Source organism: Lotus japonicus, chromosome 4 (assembly GCF_012489685.1).
Source record: "Lotus japonicus ecotype B-129 chromosome 4, LjGifu_v1.2".
In the NCBI taxonomy this organism is placed as follows: Eukaryota; Viridiplantae; Streptophyta; class Magnoliopsida; order Fabales; family Fabaceae; genus Lotus; species Lotus japonicus.
In genome coordinates, this window is record NC_080044.1 from 50,893,650 (window position 1) to 50,907,690 (window position 14,041).

At 35.4% G+C, this 14,041-nt stretch overlaps 1 protein-coding gene across 2 annotated transcripts in view; it reads right to left on the bottom strand.

The window, feature by feature from the left end:
- The window catches only part of LOC130710163 (structural maintenance of chromosomes flexible hinge domain-containing protein GMI1), a 28,966-nt gene extending 15,501 nt beyond the window's left edge, over nucleotides 1-13,465 (bottom strand). The window contains exons 1-19 of one of the 2 annotated variants that reach the window (XM_057559323.1): nucleotides 13,015-13,465; nucleotides 12,905-12,937; nucleotides 12,721-12,807; nucleotides 12,573-12,628; nucleotides 12,330-12,413; nucleotides 11,715-11,787; nucleotides 11,437-11,492; nucleotides 11,241-11,343; nucleotides 10,710-10,775; nucleotides 9,902-9,988; nucleotides 9,284-9,334; nucleotides 8,244-8,379; nucleotides 4,391-4,452; nucleotides 4,183-4,311; nucleotides 3,314-3,404; nucleotides 3,189-3,223; nucleotides 2,440-2,515; nucleotides 2,170-2,355; nucleotides 1,809-1,967 (exon numbers count right to left, since the gene is read on the bottom strand). In XM_057559323.1, coding sequence (XP_057415306.1) covers nucleotides 1,809-1,967; nucleotides 2,170-2,355; nucleotides 2,440-2,515; nucleotides 3,189-3,223; nucleotides 3,314-3,404; nucleotides 4,183-4,311; nucleotides 4,391-4,452; nucleotides 8,244-8,379; nucleotides 9,284-9,334; nucleotides 9,902-9,988; nucleotides 10,710-10,775; nucleotides 11,241-11,343; nucleotides 11,437-11,492; nucleotides 11,715-11,787; nucleotides 12,330-12,413; nucleotides 12,573-12,628; nucleotides 12,721-12,807; nucleotides 12,905-12,937; nucleotides 13,015-13,347 — 1,903 coding nt within the window. In that variant the 5' untranslated portion in view covers nucleotides 13,348-13,465. The remainder of the gene's footprint in view (nucleotides 1-1,808; nucleotides 1,968-2,169; nucleotides 2,356-2,439; nucleotides 2,516-3,188; nucleotides 3,224-3,313; nucleotides 3,405-4,182; nucleotides 4,312-4,390; nucleotides 4,453-8,243; nucleotides 8,380-9,283; nucleotides 9,335-9,901; nucleotides 9,989-10,709; nucleotides 10,776-11,240; nucleotides 11,344-11,436; nucleotides 11,493-11,714; nucleotides 11,788-12,329; nucleotides 12,414-12,572; nucleotides 12,629-12,720; nucleotides 12,808-12,904; nucleotides 12,938-13,014) is intronic. The other variant, XM_057559324.1, reaches the window with a different exon arrangement.
- Nucleotides 13,466-14,041: the final 576 nt, after the last annotated feature.

Consider the following 14,041-nt stretch of genomic DNA (forward strand, 5'->3'; position numbering starts at 1 on the left):
CTTGATTTGAAATTAATTCTTTTGACATCAATTCTTTCAAAATCAATTCTACGAAAACCATAGGCAAACAGACCCTAGGTAGGTTTCAGTGTTTCGTTGTTCAAAATGAAAAGGGAGATAATAAATTAGCATATCTTTCTTATTTGACTACAAACCTACAATATTTAAAACAGTGTTGTCAAATCGCGATCGCGGAAAATCGCGGCGAGGCAAAAATCCGCTATTTCGTTTAGCGGATCGCGTCGCGGGCAAATAGCGGTTACCGCATAGCGGTTAAAATAAGTACAATATTATACAAAAAACAGTTAAAAACAACATAATTTTAACTCAGTCTCAAAACAACATAATTCAAGGCTGTCCAAGAGCTCAAAACAGATAACAAAAGTACTTAAAACAACATAATGTTAATGCAAGTCTCAAAAGAGCACAATTTAAAGAGATAAGAATACGTAAGAGATAAGTTAAGAGAAAAGGAAGAAGAAACAATGGAAAACAGAGCATGAGTTTTGAACAGAGAAGAAAACTGTGAAACAATATATTATAAGTTTAGTAAAGGAAGAAGAAACAATGGAAAACAGATCATGAGTTTTGAACAAAAATAAAAGAAAAAGAGAAGAGAAGATGACTGTTAAAGGAAGAAGAAACATTGAAAAACAGAGAAGAAAACTGTGAAACAGGTAAAGGAAGAAGAAACATTGAAGAACAGAGTATAGGTTTTCAACAAAAAACAGAGGAATGAGAGGATGCGGAAAAGAGTATGATCTACTCAGCAGAAAGCAGAAACTCTAAGAAGGTTTGCTTGCAAGTTGCAACCGTGCTGTAGAGTGTAGTCTCTGAGAAGTGAGAACCAGAGAGAATTTGAAAGAGAGGAGAGGAGAGTTGAAGCGTTAATATAGAGAATAGTTATTAGGGAATTAGGGTTTTTTTTTTTGAAAATGGGAATTAGGGTAATTAATGGGAATTAGCGTTAATAGGAGGTGGCCCATTATATGCTGTTTTTAAAACCCTAAAAACTAGCCAGAAAAACGTTTGAATTCCATGAAATCCGTTATTTCCGTTTCTGGCATAACGCCGCTATGGCGTTCGCGGCCGCGATCGCGATTATCGCGGTGGCCGCTATGTAGCGGCATAACGATTGCGGTGAAGCAAATTCCCGCTACGCTATAGCGGGTAGCGGCCGCTATCGCCGCTATTTAACAACACTGATTTAAAATTTATTCCATGTTGAACATTAAAGATCAACAGAAGATGATGAGTTTGATTATTATGTAAAAATACTTTTTTACATGACTCCTGAAATATAGGATTTAAATTTTATTCCGTGCTTATTGTTGAAGATAAATTCAAACGATGAAATAAACAAATCTCACATAAAAAATGCATTACAGTATTCCACCAATAAGACACTGTTTAATCCCATGACTTTTGCCAACCATGTTTTTTTAATACCACAATCATGTTAACTTTCAGTGTAATATGGTACATCGACTAAGATTCTGACCCGTAATTGTTCCTTTAGCATATGAAATAAGAAGACTTATCATTATCACCAAGCAGGACTGAATTGCTTATTAAAAATAAAAGAATTTAGTTCACAACACAGAAGAAAGGGTGATAAGTCAAAAATTAATGCTTTACTTATGTACTACAATCGTCCCCGAAGGATAGCTCAAGTGGTAAGAGCTAGGGACATAAGGGTTAGGTGGGGTGAGGATGAAGGGTCCCGGGTTCGAACCCGGAGGAGGGACTAATTTACTAACATTTGCCTATCAAAAAAAAAACTTATGTACTACAATCAGAAAGCTTACCACCAGCGTCTCCTTCAAATCCTTCGAGCAAAAAGTACTCTATGGTTGCAAAAACAGTGTTCTTGTGACACCCAGCACATGCGCCCTTTTGCACCTTAATTCTTTCTCCGTGCTTCCATAATTTTTCCTTTCTCTTCAGAACCTTATGAACTCTGATAACTGCATATAATAAGAAAGATAATCAGATAAAAGACTAAATTTTTTCAGTAGTAGCATATATAAAACATACACTGGTATTTTCACTACCCTAGACTACAATAGAATAGTTTGTGTTCATATCACAAAATTACTGTTTCAGGAAGAATTGTTTTTTATTTCATGAGAGGGAAACTATTTTTTTAACTATGGTTTGAACACATACCATCTGAAGAGATCCGAAGTTCCTTTTTGTTTTCAGGATTAACAATAATAACTGCCTGATCCTCACCAGAATCAGCTTCTTCATCATACTGACCATGCATTTGCAATAACCACTCCACATACTCTTTTTCTAGCTGTAAAGGAGTTAACACTTTTCGATCCTTAAAAATTTCAATAGCAACATCTGCTGATTTTAAATAACTAGTTAGTTGGGTATCTAAAAACCTTGACAATAAAGTTGTAACAGTGTAATAGGAATTAATAAGAATACCCTTCTGATTGTCTGAAATTTTATTGCCTATGTTCTTCAGAGCAGTGGTCAAAGGACTGTGGTGAGCTAGATCAGTCTGAAAAGGCAATAACTTCTTGATGATCATTAAATCAGGAAGAAAATAAAATACAAGACGGGTTCATTTTTGTATATATTTGTAGTCAGACATTAAAAACAATGGAGCAAACCCATTGCTTCTGTATCCAATGGTAAATGCCTTTATATTGATTTCCAATTTACTCTACCAAGGTTTCATCTCATCGGCGTACATGCATAAGCAAATATAAAAAAAATCCATTACAATTCAAGTTACGTAGCTATGCTCTACTATTTATAATGAATTATTTAGTCATATCTCTAGTCAATCTAGGACCTCAACACACCCGCTCATGTTAGCTCAGGGATAAGGATTGTTCTCCCCTTTATAAGAAATTATTTAGCTAGCGTATATGATACAAAGAAAGATTCAATTCAAGCATGACATAATAGTTTAAATAGCTCCAGTTAATAATTAATTGGCAATAAACTTCAAAAAATTAGTTAGTCCTGGTACTAGCAAGGATATTACAACGATGTTATGTCTGGTATAGATCATTACATAGTCAGAAAAACTTATAACTTACTTCAAAAGTAGTTCAAAAAAAGTGAAATTACATAACAGTTAGAGACAAAACAAGAACACAGGTCAGGTTAGTAAAGGACACAAAATAGTATATTCAGTAATATTATGCAAGTATTGCAGGTCTAACCTTGGTCTGTGTTGGCTTAAAACCAGCATCAGTTTCTGCAAATTAAAAAGTTTGTCTTAGATGGACAAGCAAAGAAACAAAAAGTAAATACAAAGTATTGGTAACGGATCACTAATACGATATACCAATGAAGCATTTCACCCTCAGCGAACATCTTTTCAATATGTTAGCTCTATTTCCCTTTTTGTTCCTAATGTCCATAAAAGGAAGTAAAGTCTGTAGACAAAAATGAAAATGCAAGTCAATAGCACTCTAGGAATTAAGATTCAGTATGAATAAAATGAAAACACGAGAGTCTACTAAATGGAAAAACATGTAATCTATATGAACAAAAAGCAACATTAGAATTGTCAAATTTCTTATTTATTTCAGTCCCGTTATGATTTAGCATACTCCTATTGAAGCCTGCTGGCAGTCAGTGTTGTGCTTGTTGCCCAATTCTGAGATGAAGTGGTTCAGATATGGTACAAAGGAAGATTCTTCAAAAGCTCAAGCTCAAACCAACAAGTAGGTCTGATTGTATAATGTCTAGTCAATACTTCTCCTCATGACAGCAGCATGATAAACCCAACATACAAAAATGGTTTGAAACAAGGCATGATTTCAACTTAGCGGCAACTACTTAAAAAGAAAATTTGCTAAAACCAAACAACAAATGAGCCAATGGAAAAAAATTGATGCATAATATATAAAATAAACAATAAAAATGAATCAACATAGAAACACATTTTAAAGTATGCACATGCTAAGGAAGGATGGAAAAGAGAAAAGACATTGCAGAATAAAATTAATTGAAATAATGAGTTAGGAATAGTACAAGTCCAGTCATACGTATAGTTGTGTTACATAGGCAAAAATTGAAAGGACAAGACGAATAAGAAGTCTTGTTTGCACGACAAAGTAAATCATATGGCTTTAATAAGAAAACAGCTGCTGGAACCAAAGTACAGGGTAAATTTTCACTGCAAGTTCAAAGCCAAGGTTGGAAGTTTACCCAGCGAGCATCAGGAAGTAGACGGCCAAGCCGCCTCACAGATACACGACTAAAGTTTAGGAAGTTTTCTCTGATTACACAACCATCATCCGCTAATTTTTCCAAAATCCTCTCGATATTCTCCTTTCCCTGTAATATAGAAATACTCATTGAATTGGTTATGAATTTCAGATCTAAATAGACAAATACTATATGTTATCTGTATTACCTTTGTGAAGGGGAAATACACAACCCTCAGCCGTGCATTTGCTACTTGGATTTCCCTTGAACCTGAAACACAGTTATTCAAATGGAACTTGATATCCATATTTCTTTACAGATTTACAGATAACTAAATAAAATGATTAAACTGTACAAATATTAGGGATACAGCTAAAGAAATACAACAATGATTTTCTCAAATCCTCTTTCTCTATCACCACTTTTATCGTTCATATTTTCTCTCTCGAAAAGAATAAATTAGCTGGAAGAGGTAGAAACTCTAATTAATTACTCAGCAGTGTTCTTGGAATTTTTCTCCTTGGTTTATGAGTTTTGTAGAGGGCTGGAAATTGGGAATTCATCAATACAGAATTAAATTTTTTAGCTTTCTATTAATGGTTCTTACTTCCTACTGGTATCAGAGCTCCACCCTGGAACTGTAGTGTAACTAACTAACTAGTGATAGCAAGAAAATGAAGGAAAGGCAAGCGATTGAGAAAAAGTTGGAGGCATACAGAGGGAAGGAGAGGCGGGGAAGAAGGAGCAGGAGGCATGGAAGAGAAAGAGAGGCATGATTCAAGAAGTTGGTAAGGATGTTGGCGGAAGAGAGCTAAAGAAGTGGTGAGAAAAACTGAGGCGAGAAGGAGAAAACGACTAACTGTACGAGTATCGAGAGGGCATTGCGCGTATCAAGGGTCTATTAGAGTATACTATATAGTCTGGTATAGTTACTGTTAGTAGTGTTCTAATTACAGTGTGTTACTGTTAAGTAGTTAGTTACCCTAGCAGTTAAGCCTAGCTGTCAAGTTAGTTATCTTAGCTGTCAAGCTTAGCTGTCATAACAGAATTAGTTAGCTTCTTACGCAAGCTTTGTAAACTCTCTATAAATACAGAGATCAACTCTTGTACTCTTTAGTTTTACAATCAATGAAATTCGGTTAAACATTTCAGCATTTCTAACAGGGTCGACGATGGAGGACGAAGGGTGACGAAGAACAATGAGTGAGTCACGCATCTCACGCGAGTCAGCAGGGCAGGAACTACAAGGAGTTGTTCAAGTCGTACTCGGCTCCAGACTCCACAGGCAGAGTTTGGAGGCGTGGAAAAGTGGATGGATGATAACGAGTATGTCATCCCATTCCACCAACCATGGCGACCGTAACAACCCAAACCTGAGTCATGTATAAACCCGAGTCGTTCGACAACTCCTGAGCATAGCATGACTAAAAAGGCAACCAAGACACATGTAATGAGTTTCAATGAATTGGTTTAAAAGCTTTGATCTTCATATTGTAGGTTCAGATTTATATGGGACCAATAATTCTAACCCACGAGATGAGTGCTGCTTTCACAAATTGATAGAAGCTCATATTATTGAGTTCGAGAAAGTTCGAACAGAGCTGTCAACACACAAGATATGAGAGGCATAGGAGCATTGTCTGAACTTTTGGTACACTGAGTTGTCTCAACTATGCAAACCTGAACAAACAGTTCGACCTTGCCCTCTTCTCCCCATGTCAATGAAGGTCACTCTGATGAAGATGAGGATGAAGGGAAAGTGACCCATTGTTGTCAGACTGCAGAGGAAGGATTTGATGGAGCCCTTTTGTAGATAAGTGGAGAAAAGAGACAATTTCTGAGAACAAAACAGTGCATTCATTTGGGTTTGAATTATTGGTCAGAATTTGAGGTGGAAGGAAATTTCTGAGAAGAAACCAGTGGATAGTTCTTAGAGTTGAAATGGGAGTTTAAATGATCTCGGCCAAGAGATTGGCTTGGATTGTTATTGACCGGATAGTCCTATGGATAATAGTTATCAATTTCTGAAGATGATATATGGTTTGAAAGAGTGGATTTTGGTTTTTAATGTTGTTTATGGTTGGAGATAAAGATGATGAGATGAAGAAGCTGAAGAAGGAAAATTTTAAAAAATTATATTTGTGCAAAAATAAGTAAGAATATATAAGCTTGGGCATCCAATGTCTTCAGAATTTTAGTGAAAGGTGTGGTGTCCTTCACTAATCTAGTTCAATCTTTGTCTAATGTGGTATGCAGAAATACATCTATGCCTCCCTCATGACACAACTCGTTTTCAGAAGAAGACAGTCTTGGAATATTGTGTCTTCAGCTATAATGGTATCTCTTAGTTCCCAGCAATGAGACCCAGACAGGAGATAGAAGCTGCTATACTAGGTTCAGCAAACAGGTGGTAACATAAGGTTGGCCTAGTACTTCCAATGAACTTAGATTTCCAAGCTTAAGATTCCAAATGTCAAGAGTTCAATATTCAAAAGTAGAGGCATGAAGAGCCATTTTCGGCTGCTAAGTTCATAAGGATCTTTTTTATGTAGCATTACTGCAGTGGTGAATCCCACATGTTGCTTGTCAAGTCACCAAGACATCTCAGAAAGGGAACTCCGAATCAATTGTGCTTCTATTGAGGGACAATACAGATGAAATGTGAAGCTGAAAATTATAGTTGCAGTCATTTTAGACCTCAAATGATGGGATCCAGGAAAAAGTCTTGTGGCTACCCAGTTGTGGACATTTGGGAAGAATCAATAGGTAGCAACTCTGCCTTGAGTGAACAGCCATCAGAGTGCATTTGGTTGTATAGTTCCTTGAAACATAGTGGGACTAGAGTTCATCATGAACAGTGCAAACCCCTACAATGACAGGGGATTTCCAAGCCACTACAAAAGATAATGAAGGAGTATTTCCAAGCTTCAGCTGAAAATATGAAGTCAACTGCTATTGGAGTCTTTGAAGAAGACTAATGGAACCATGAAGGACACTACTATTTCCTATTTGTACCCTGGTTCACTTGTTTCAAACAGTTGGACCAAGGTAGAACATTGTTTCAGGTAACGGTTCTGGTAAGCTCAAATGGCCACTTAGCCAACCATCATCATGGTTGGCCCAAATAACTACAAGGATGGTCAAGCTGGTTAGCCAGGACGACCAAATTTGGAGCACCTATTTGTTAACCAATTGGCCCAACATAACGTTAAGGTGATAAAGCTGATCGAGTGATTCAACTTAGCAAGGTTAAAAATCCTCGACACCGTTCACTCCAGCCTCTATATATACAGGTTTGTCATTTCAAAAAAAAAAATTGATCAAATTGTAAGATTTAAGCATAGCTCAAAATTGTTTTCTCATTGCTCTTCTAGACTCTATGTGAGTTCTCTCTCTGGTCCATCGTTGACTAAAACGTCAAAGTGTCTTTTGCAATTACCTCCGCCGTGGCCCATCCTTTACCACCATGCCCTCAGCCGCACTTTTCACCGTGCACTGCCATACATGATCAGAGGACCATCTCACCAAATTTTCTCGAAGAATACAGGTCCTCCTGTATGATGGGAAGAACCACAAATTCGAGGACAACAAGCAGAGGTGTGGCAGATCTTGAGAACAGGATGATCACTTTTGGTATTGAAAGGAATAAACCTCCAATAAGGAATGTCTATTAGAAGGCGAGAGGATGACAAGCAGGGAGAGAATCAAAACCGTTTGAGGGTTAGTTGGTTATAGAGATTGGGAAGGGTGAGTTAATGGTTACGACATAGGAGGTTAGGAAAGACATTGAGCGGGGGACACAGTGTAATCGAGTCTCGGATTATTCAGCAATGTTCTTCTATTCTTTTCATCATCCGTCTCTCGCTCTCTTACGTACACCAGTCTCACACTTGTAGATGTGATGTGAATTCAAGGAAATATTACATATCTCACACACAAAAAATTGCTAGAGATCAAGAAATTCACACTTGTTGATGTGATGTGAATTCAAGGAAATATTACATATCTCACACACAAAAAATTGCTAGAGATCAAGAAATCATAGAGATAGAAATGGTTACTTGCAGTTTTGATGCCATCACTGTCAGGTGAAAAGGAAAGACGAAGCTGAAACTGAAATTCAGGACCATTGCAAGAATGCAAATTGGTGATTGCAACCTCCCCACCTTGAATCTCAGTCAAATCAACACTATTGACCTGTAAAATTACCAAATTTGATGTGCTTGTCCATAGCTACTAGTAACCATTCAATGGGGGAAAAATTCAAATATCAAAACTAAAACTTGTAAAATTGACTATAGCGTAAACATTTTTTTCATCTATTGAAACTGATAAGAATAAACCTCCTTTGATCCATGTTTATCGCCGGAAAAAGAAGAATTTCAGGTCTGGAACCACCATGGGAGGTGGCGCAGCCACTACTGTGGCCATGGAGACTGCTGAGCAGCCAAAACAGCAAGGAGAAAGGGGAAATTCAAATTTGGCAGATGGTTTAGAAGCAGTTACCAGTCAGTAGTTATTAGGAGTTAGCAGTTATTAAGTGTGTAAGTTGGTTATTATGTGTGTATGTCAGTTTGTATTCAAAATAAAAACTGCACTATGCAGTTGTATAAATAATAGGCGCAGCCTATTAGATGGTTGTCCAGAAAATTAAAAGTGTGGTAGTAGGGAGAGATCAGGCTCTCGAATTCCTGCTGTATTGTACTATTTCCGGTAGAGATTCTTCATCTCTGCAGTATCAATAATAATTATCCATTACTCTATTTCCTTATCTTATCAGAAACAGTGAAAATATGCTCTAACGTGAAAACTGCTAAGCTCATAGTCTCATATAAAAGAAAAATATATTTAGAAGAGAGAAATAAAAAATAAAGAGTTCAATATCTGCATTATGATCTTGTCATCTTTCTTCTCATTAAGATTTGACATGGGCTTGACAAGACTGCCACCAAAAGAATAACAGAATCCTTGTACAGATTTAGAAAATTAGGTTTTCAATATATTTGGAAAAAATTTCTTGGATAGTCGAGAGTATAAACATGACTCCAGATTAATCATAACAGTATAAGTAAGCTCACGAAAATGATGGTAGAACAAGAACCTGAAACTTGATTGGGGTAATAGTCTTCCCTCTTTCAGATAATTCATCGCACTGAATGAATACAACAATTAGAAACATACACCTCAAGTTAGTGAAGAACAATATGTTTCCCACAAAATTCTAAGAAAAAATATTCTGAGCACTTGAACATTAAAAGCAAATTTCTCTAACATTAATGTAAAATTTAACCCCTTAGAAACATGAAAAACTAATTAAAATATTTGGAAAATCCAATTCTACACAGTTGCAATATAATATAAGGAATAAACAGACACATTGAATGTATTCAAACATATACTTAGTGTGTATTTTAGATACCAGTTGAATGCAATGTGAATGGACTTTCATGTCTGTCCATTCAAAATTGTTTTTTTTTAGTTGGTGCTAACATCTTTCGTTTGAAGTATTTATTTTCCTTTAAAACTGATGAATTCTGAAACCATTTTTACTGACAGGCATTACTCTCATTTCAAAAAGTTTCCCCAACGAGCTCTACTAAGTATAAGCATCCCTATGACAATATAGGAATGAACAGAAACATGAATTCATAAAATCTGATAAGAAAATATATCATCTCATCTGAATCATGAATTTTATTCACTAGCGGGTTAATCAAACCTGAATGTAGGGAAAATAAATATCTTTCAGGTGGCACTGAAGTCTGTTTATGTCAAAATCTTTTACTTTAGGGTCGAAAATTTCAACCTGCAACAGGACCATATAATGTTTATATGACTAAAAAATGACAAGATAACCATTTGCGCACGTAAGTATAACATAAAGAAGAAACTAGAAAGTGAGAGAATTTTGCTGGTTGTGCTTGTACACCTCAATATAGAATTCCATTAACAAGACAAACACAAACTTATCCAATAGCATCAATGAATTAAGAGAATACAAAACAAGTGGAGCTAGCAAAATGGCATCTCAAAAATAATGAATTGTCCTAACAATTTAGAATATTCATGAACATCTCTTTACAAATGACATTATCTCTTTGTGAAAAAATAAAAATGTTAATAGTTGTGGTTAACTACATAATGCACTTTAAATTATATAACAGGTGAATACAACTTTACTTGCTCATTTTAGAGGAGCGTAGAGTACTATAAACAAGTGATCATCTTTAAATCTGCCTTGCATCATGGCTACGGAAAATTTTCAACTTACAGAAGCAAAGAAAGTTTGAGGATTCTCATAAAACTCAAGAATAAATAAATGATAGCCAAAAGAAAAAAAAAAGATAAGAGATACTTTGCCAGGAAGAAACATCAGGGGAAATGGAAGGAAAGGAAGCTTACCGTAAATACATGATTAAGTAATATCATATATGATTAAGAGGTTAATTAACAACTAAGGTCATATCCACAATGCCTAAAATGGATAAAAGGACGACAATATGCAAATGATAGATATAATGATATACCATTGTAAAGCTTCCATGACAGTCCTTGATTTCGTCCTTTGAGGGATCTCTGATGCCACCATCAGTCTGAATGAGAAAACAAAAATCTATCACTACACAGAATATTTGATTTCTCATTCTCATTTATTATGAAGTCATGTTATCATTTCAATTCTCAATTATTCTTATAAAATCATGCAATCATTTTCAATTCTCAGAGAACTAAAAAGTTAAATAAATTGAACATAAAATCTAGACATTTGAAATTAAGTTTTTGAATAAGATCATACAATTTTAAATGCAAAAGATACATAAAAAGATTTTCTTAATTTAAATTTAAAATTCCTGTTGAGATAGTAAACAAAGGAATTTGTTTTTGTTTAAAGAAATGACAGATGATGAGTGATTTTTAGGGGAAAAAAACAATACCAAGAGAAAGTATGTTAAAATGGATTGGACGAGAAACTGGGTGTGAATCTATCAAAACCCATAAATAAATAAATTAATAAGAGAGAAGAAAAAATACATGCATTGATAGGGAAACATGAATACCTTCCATTTGACTTCAGAGCATGTATTTAACAAAGCTTCCCTCTCAAGATGTAACATGTAGACTTTCTTCACATGTTTTGTTTTGGAGGAAACTGAAGCACGCCTGTTATGTGATAAAACATGAGAAGGAGCTATGAAGAGATAAATATAATTTTGGGGAAGTGCTTGAACAGAAGTAGGAAAACTGTGTTATTACCTCCCCAAATGCATAGATGCTATAGGTCCACCGTATCCAAACATTCCAAAGTAAGGCTGCACAATCACTAAAATAAATCATTTTAAATAACAGAGCTGAAATTAACCTGCCCCCCTCTGATTAACATATTGCATAAAGAAAATAATTCCAGTTACCAGTACATGTCTTATATATGTACGCTCTTGAAGCTTAAAAATACTTGTACTTGTTTAAGCACGTTACAACAAACAGACACAACAAATATTGAAATGCAAAAGTGAACAAAAAATTAAGAGCACCATCAAGTATGGAGGTTTTCCTCCAATAGCCTGCAATTTTGAATTTCTGTGAAGTGAAGCACCCAGCTTTCCCCTGTCAAAGAGAAAAAAAAGTATATATAATCAAGAGAAGACAGTGCAGCTGACAGATGTCCTGACTGAAGTATTCTATAATTTGATTGAAAGTGGTTGCAACTGAATCTTTCCAAACCATCAAGTGTATCATGTATTCATGTATGATGAAAGTATAAACAAAGATAAACATGCAATTACTCTTGTACTATGATTGAAAACGAGGTGTCATTTAGAAAACAACTAATGTGTGAGCACTGAGCACTAGCAGAATTGAGACTTCAGAGCTGTTTCCTTCGAGTTTTGGGTAAACGCTTCTGTCTACATTTCATGTTTCGTTAAGAATAGTAAAAAGTCTACTTTGTTTCCTGTTTTAAAGAAATTGTAATAAGATGTGGTGAAAACAAAAAATAGACAAAAATTAAAGTGATATTTTTGAAAATTACAACAAAAAGCTGAAAAGGAAATATTTTTTCCAAACATTTACTCAAACAACTTAATATGATCATGTAATTTGGAACTTTCAGAAAATTCAAGAAAAAATATATACAATCAGATAGCTACCACTTCACTAGGGAATTATCATCAGTGTCATCCATGCCAGGGCCATTGTCGAAAATTGAAATCTTATCTGGACCAACAATTACTCTGCCAATCAAAAAATACACATAAGCAGGTGATGATTAGACCGGGGTGTGAGAAACCAGCCAAGCAAACAGGAGAAAACCAGATAATTAATATACCTATGTACTTTTAATACTAAAAGGAAAGTTGAGATCCTAAACGAACTGAACTGAACGGTCATACCTAATTAGCTTTCTACTATTTCCCCCATTAGACCACACAGCTTGCAAGGAATTATCCTGTAAATGATCAGCAGTTTTAGTGTCTGAATGAGAAAAATATTTATAATTATGAGATTATAGTCTCTGTTCTGTTTTGTTAATGTTCTCACAATCAAGTCTGCAAGGGCTGTTTGGAAAGAATATTCCTCAGGAAGCTCCAGAAGCAGATCAATATCTGGCGTCAAATCCCACATATTCTGCATTGCATTTCAAACAGAATCAAAATATCCCTAAAAAACAAAAGAATAGTAGGCTAGTAGCAAGGACAAAGAAACTACGATAGGAAATCCTAACCTCAAAAGATTTGGCAATTTCAGTTCTCCCATCCTGATTCAGAAGAAACAAGAGTATAAAAAACTGAGCAGAGGAAAAAAACCTAACTCAAAATTAAAGAAATAACTAACATGAAGCTGTAAAATGTGACATTTGTGAGGCTTATAGTTGTGGAAATCAATAACGTTCTTAATCTTAGCGTCAGTGGAATCGTGCAGAAACAGAGGAGCACCAATCCAGTTAATGTCCTTTTTCCTTTTCATTGATTGATTGTGCTCTCGAGCTCCATTGTAAGCATCTTCCACCAATTGTAAAAAATCCGGCAACGGCATTTGAGGTTGAGGATCCCGCAATGTGAGTTCCACACTAGTCCCGTTAGGTAACAAGATTTTGAACCTATATGCCTTTCCAGTATCATCATCGTCCTTCCTCAGCACCAGTTTCCTCTTTGCATTGCCATCCATGTCTGTTTCCAATACATATGGCGGAGGTGAAACGAGGGTTTGTGAGGGAGAATTTGCTAAAATTGGGAAGAGAGAAGGAAGAGTGAGTGAGAGAGAAAGAAAGAAAGAAAGAAGGGAAAATAAAACGACGATGGAGGGAGGAGTTAAAGAGCCTGCGGTGAAGTACTGTTGGCCAATAAAAGGTTGACACGTAGCATCATGGTTAGAGAGTGCTGGACTGCGTGCTACTATTTATTATTTATTATGCGCTCGTCGTTTGGACTCATTGAGAAAAACAACGATTATAAAAAATAAAAATAATAAAAAATAAAGAGTAAGAGGAAGACCAGTAGTCGTGATTTCGGTGACTTGCGAAGGAAGTCAAAGTGGAGCCTTCTATATCTATCTACTGCATATAATTAGCATGTTGAAGTTAATTGTATTGTTATTCGGAGTGAATGCTAATACTTAGGTAGCGTTGTGCCAGATTTTTTAGAGCTTAAAAGTTACTTATAAGTCAAAGTTAAAAATAAGAGCTTTAAAATTAAAGCTAAAGTTGTTTGGTAGTTTACATATTTTTACATTGTAATTGTAACTTTTAAGCTAAAAATTGTTTGATAAATCATCTATATTTTCTCATATACTGGTCTTAACATTTTATCAAATGGTTGGTATGCACTACATTTTCCATCTGAGTGGCCTTCTTTATACACCA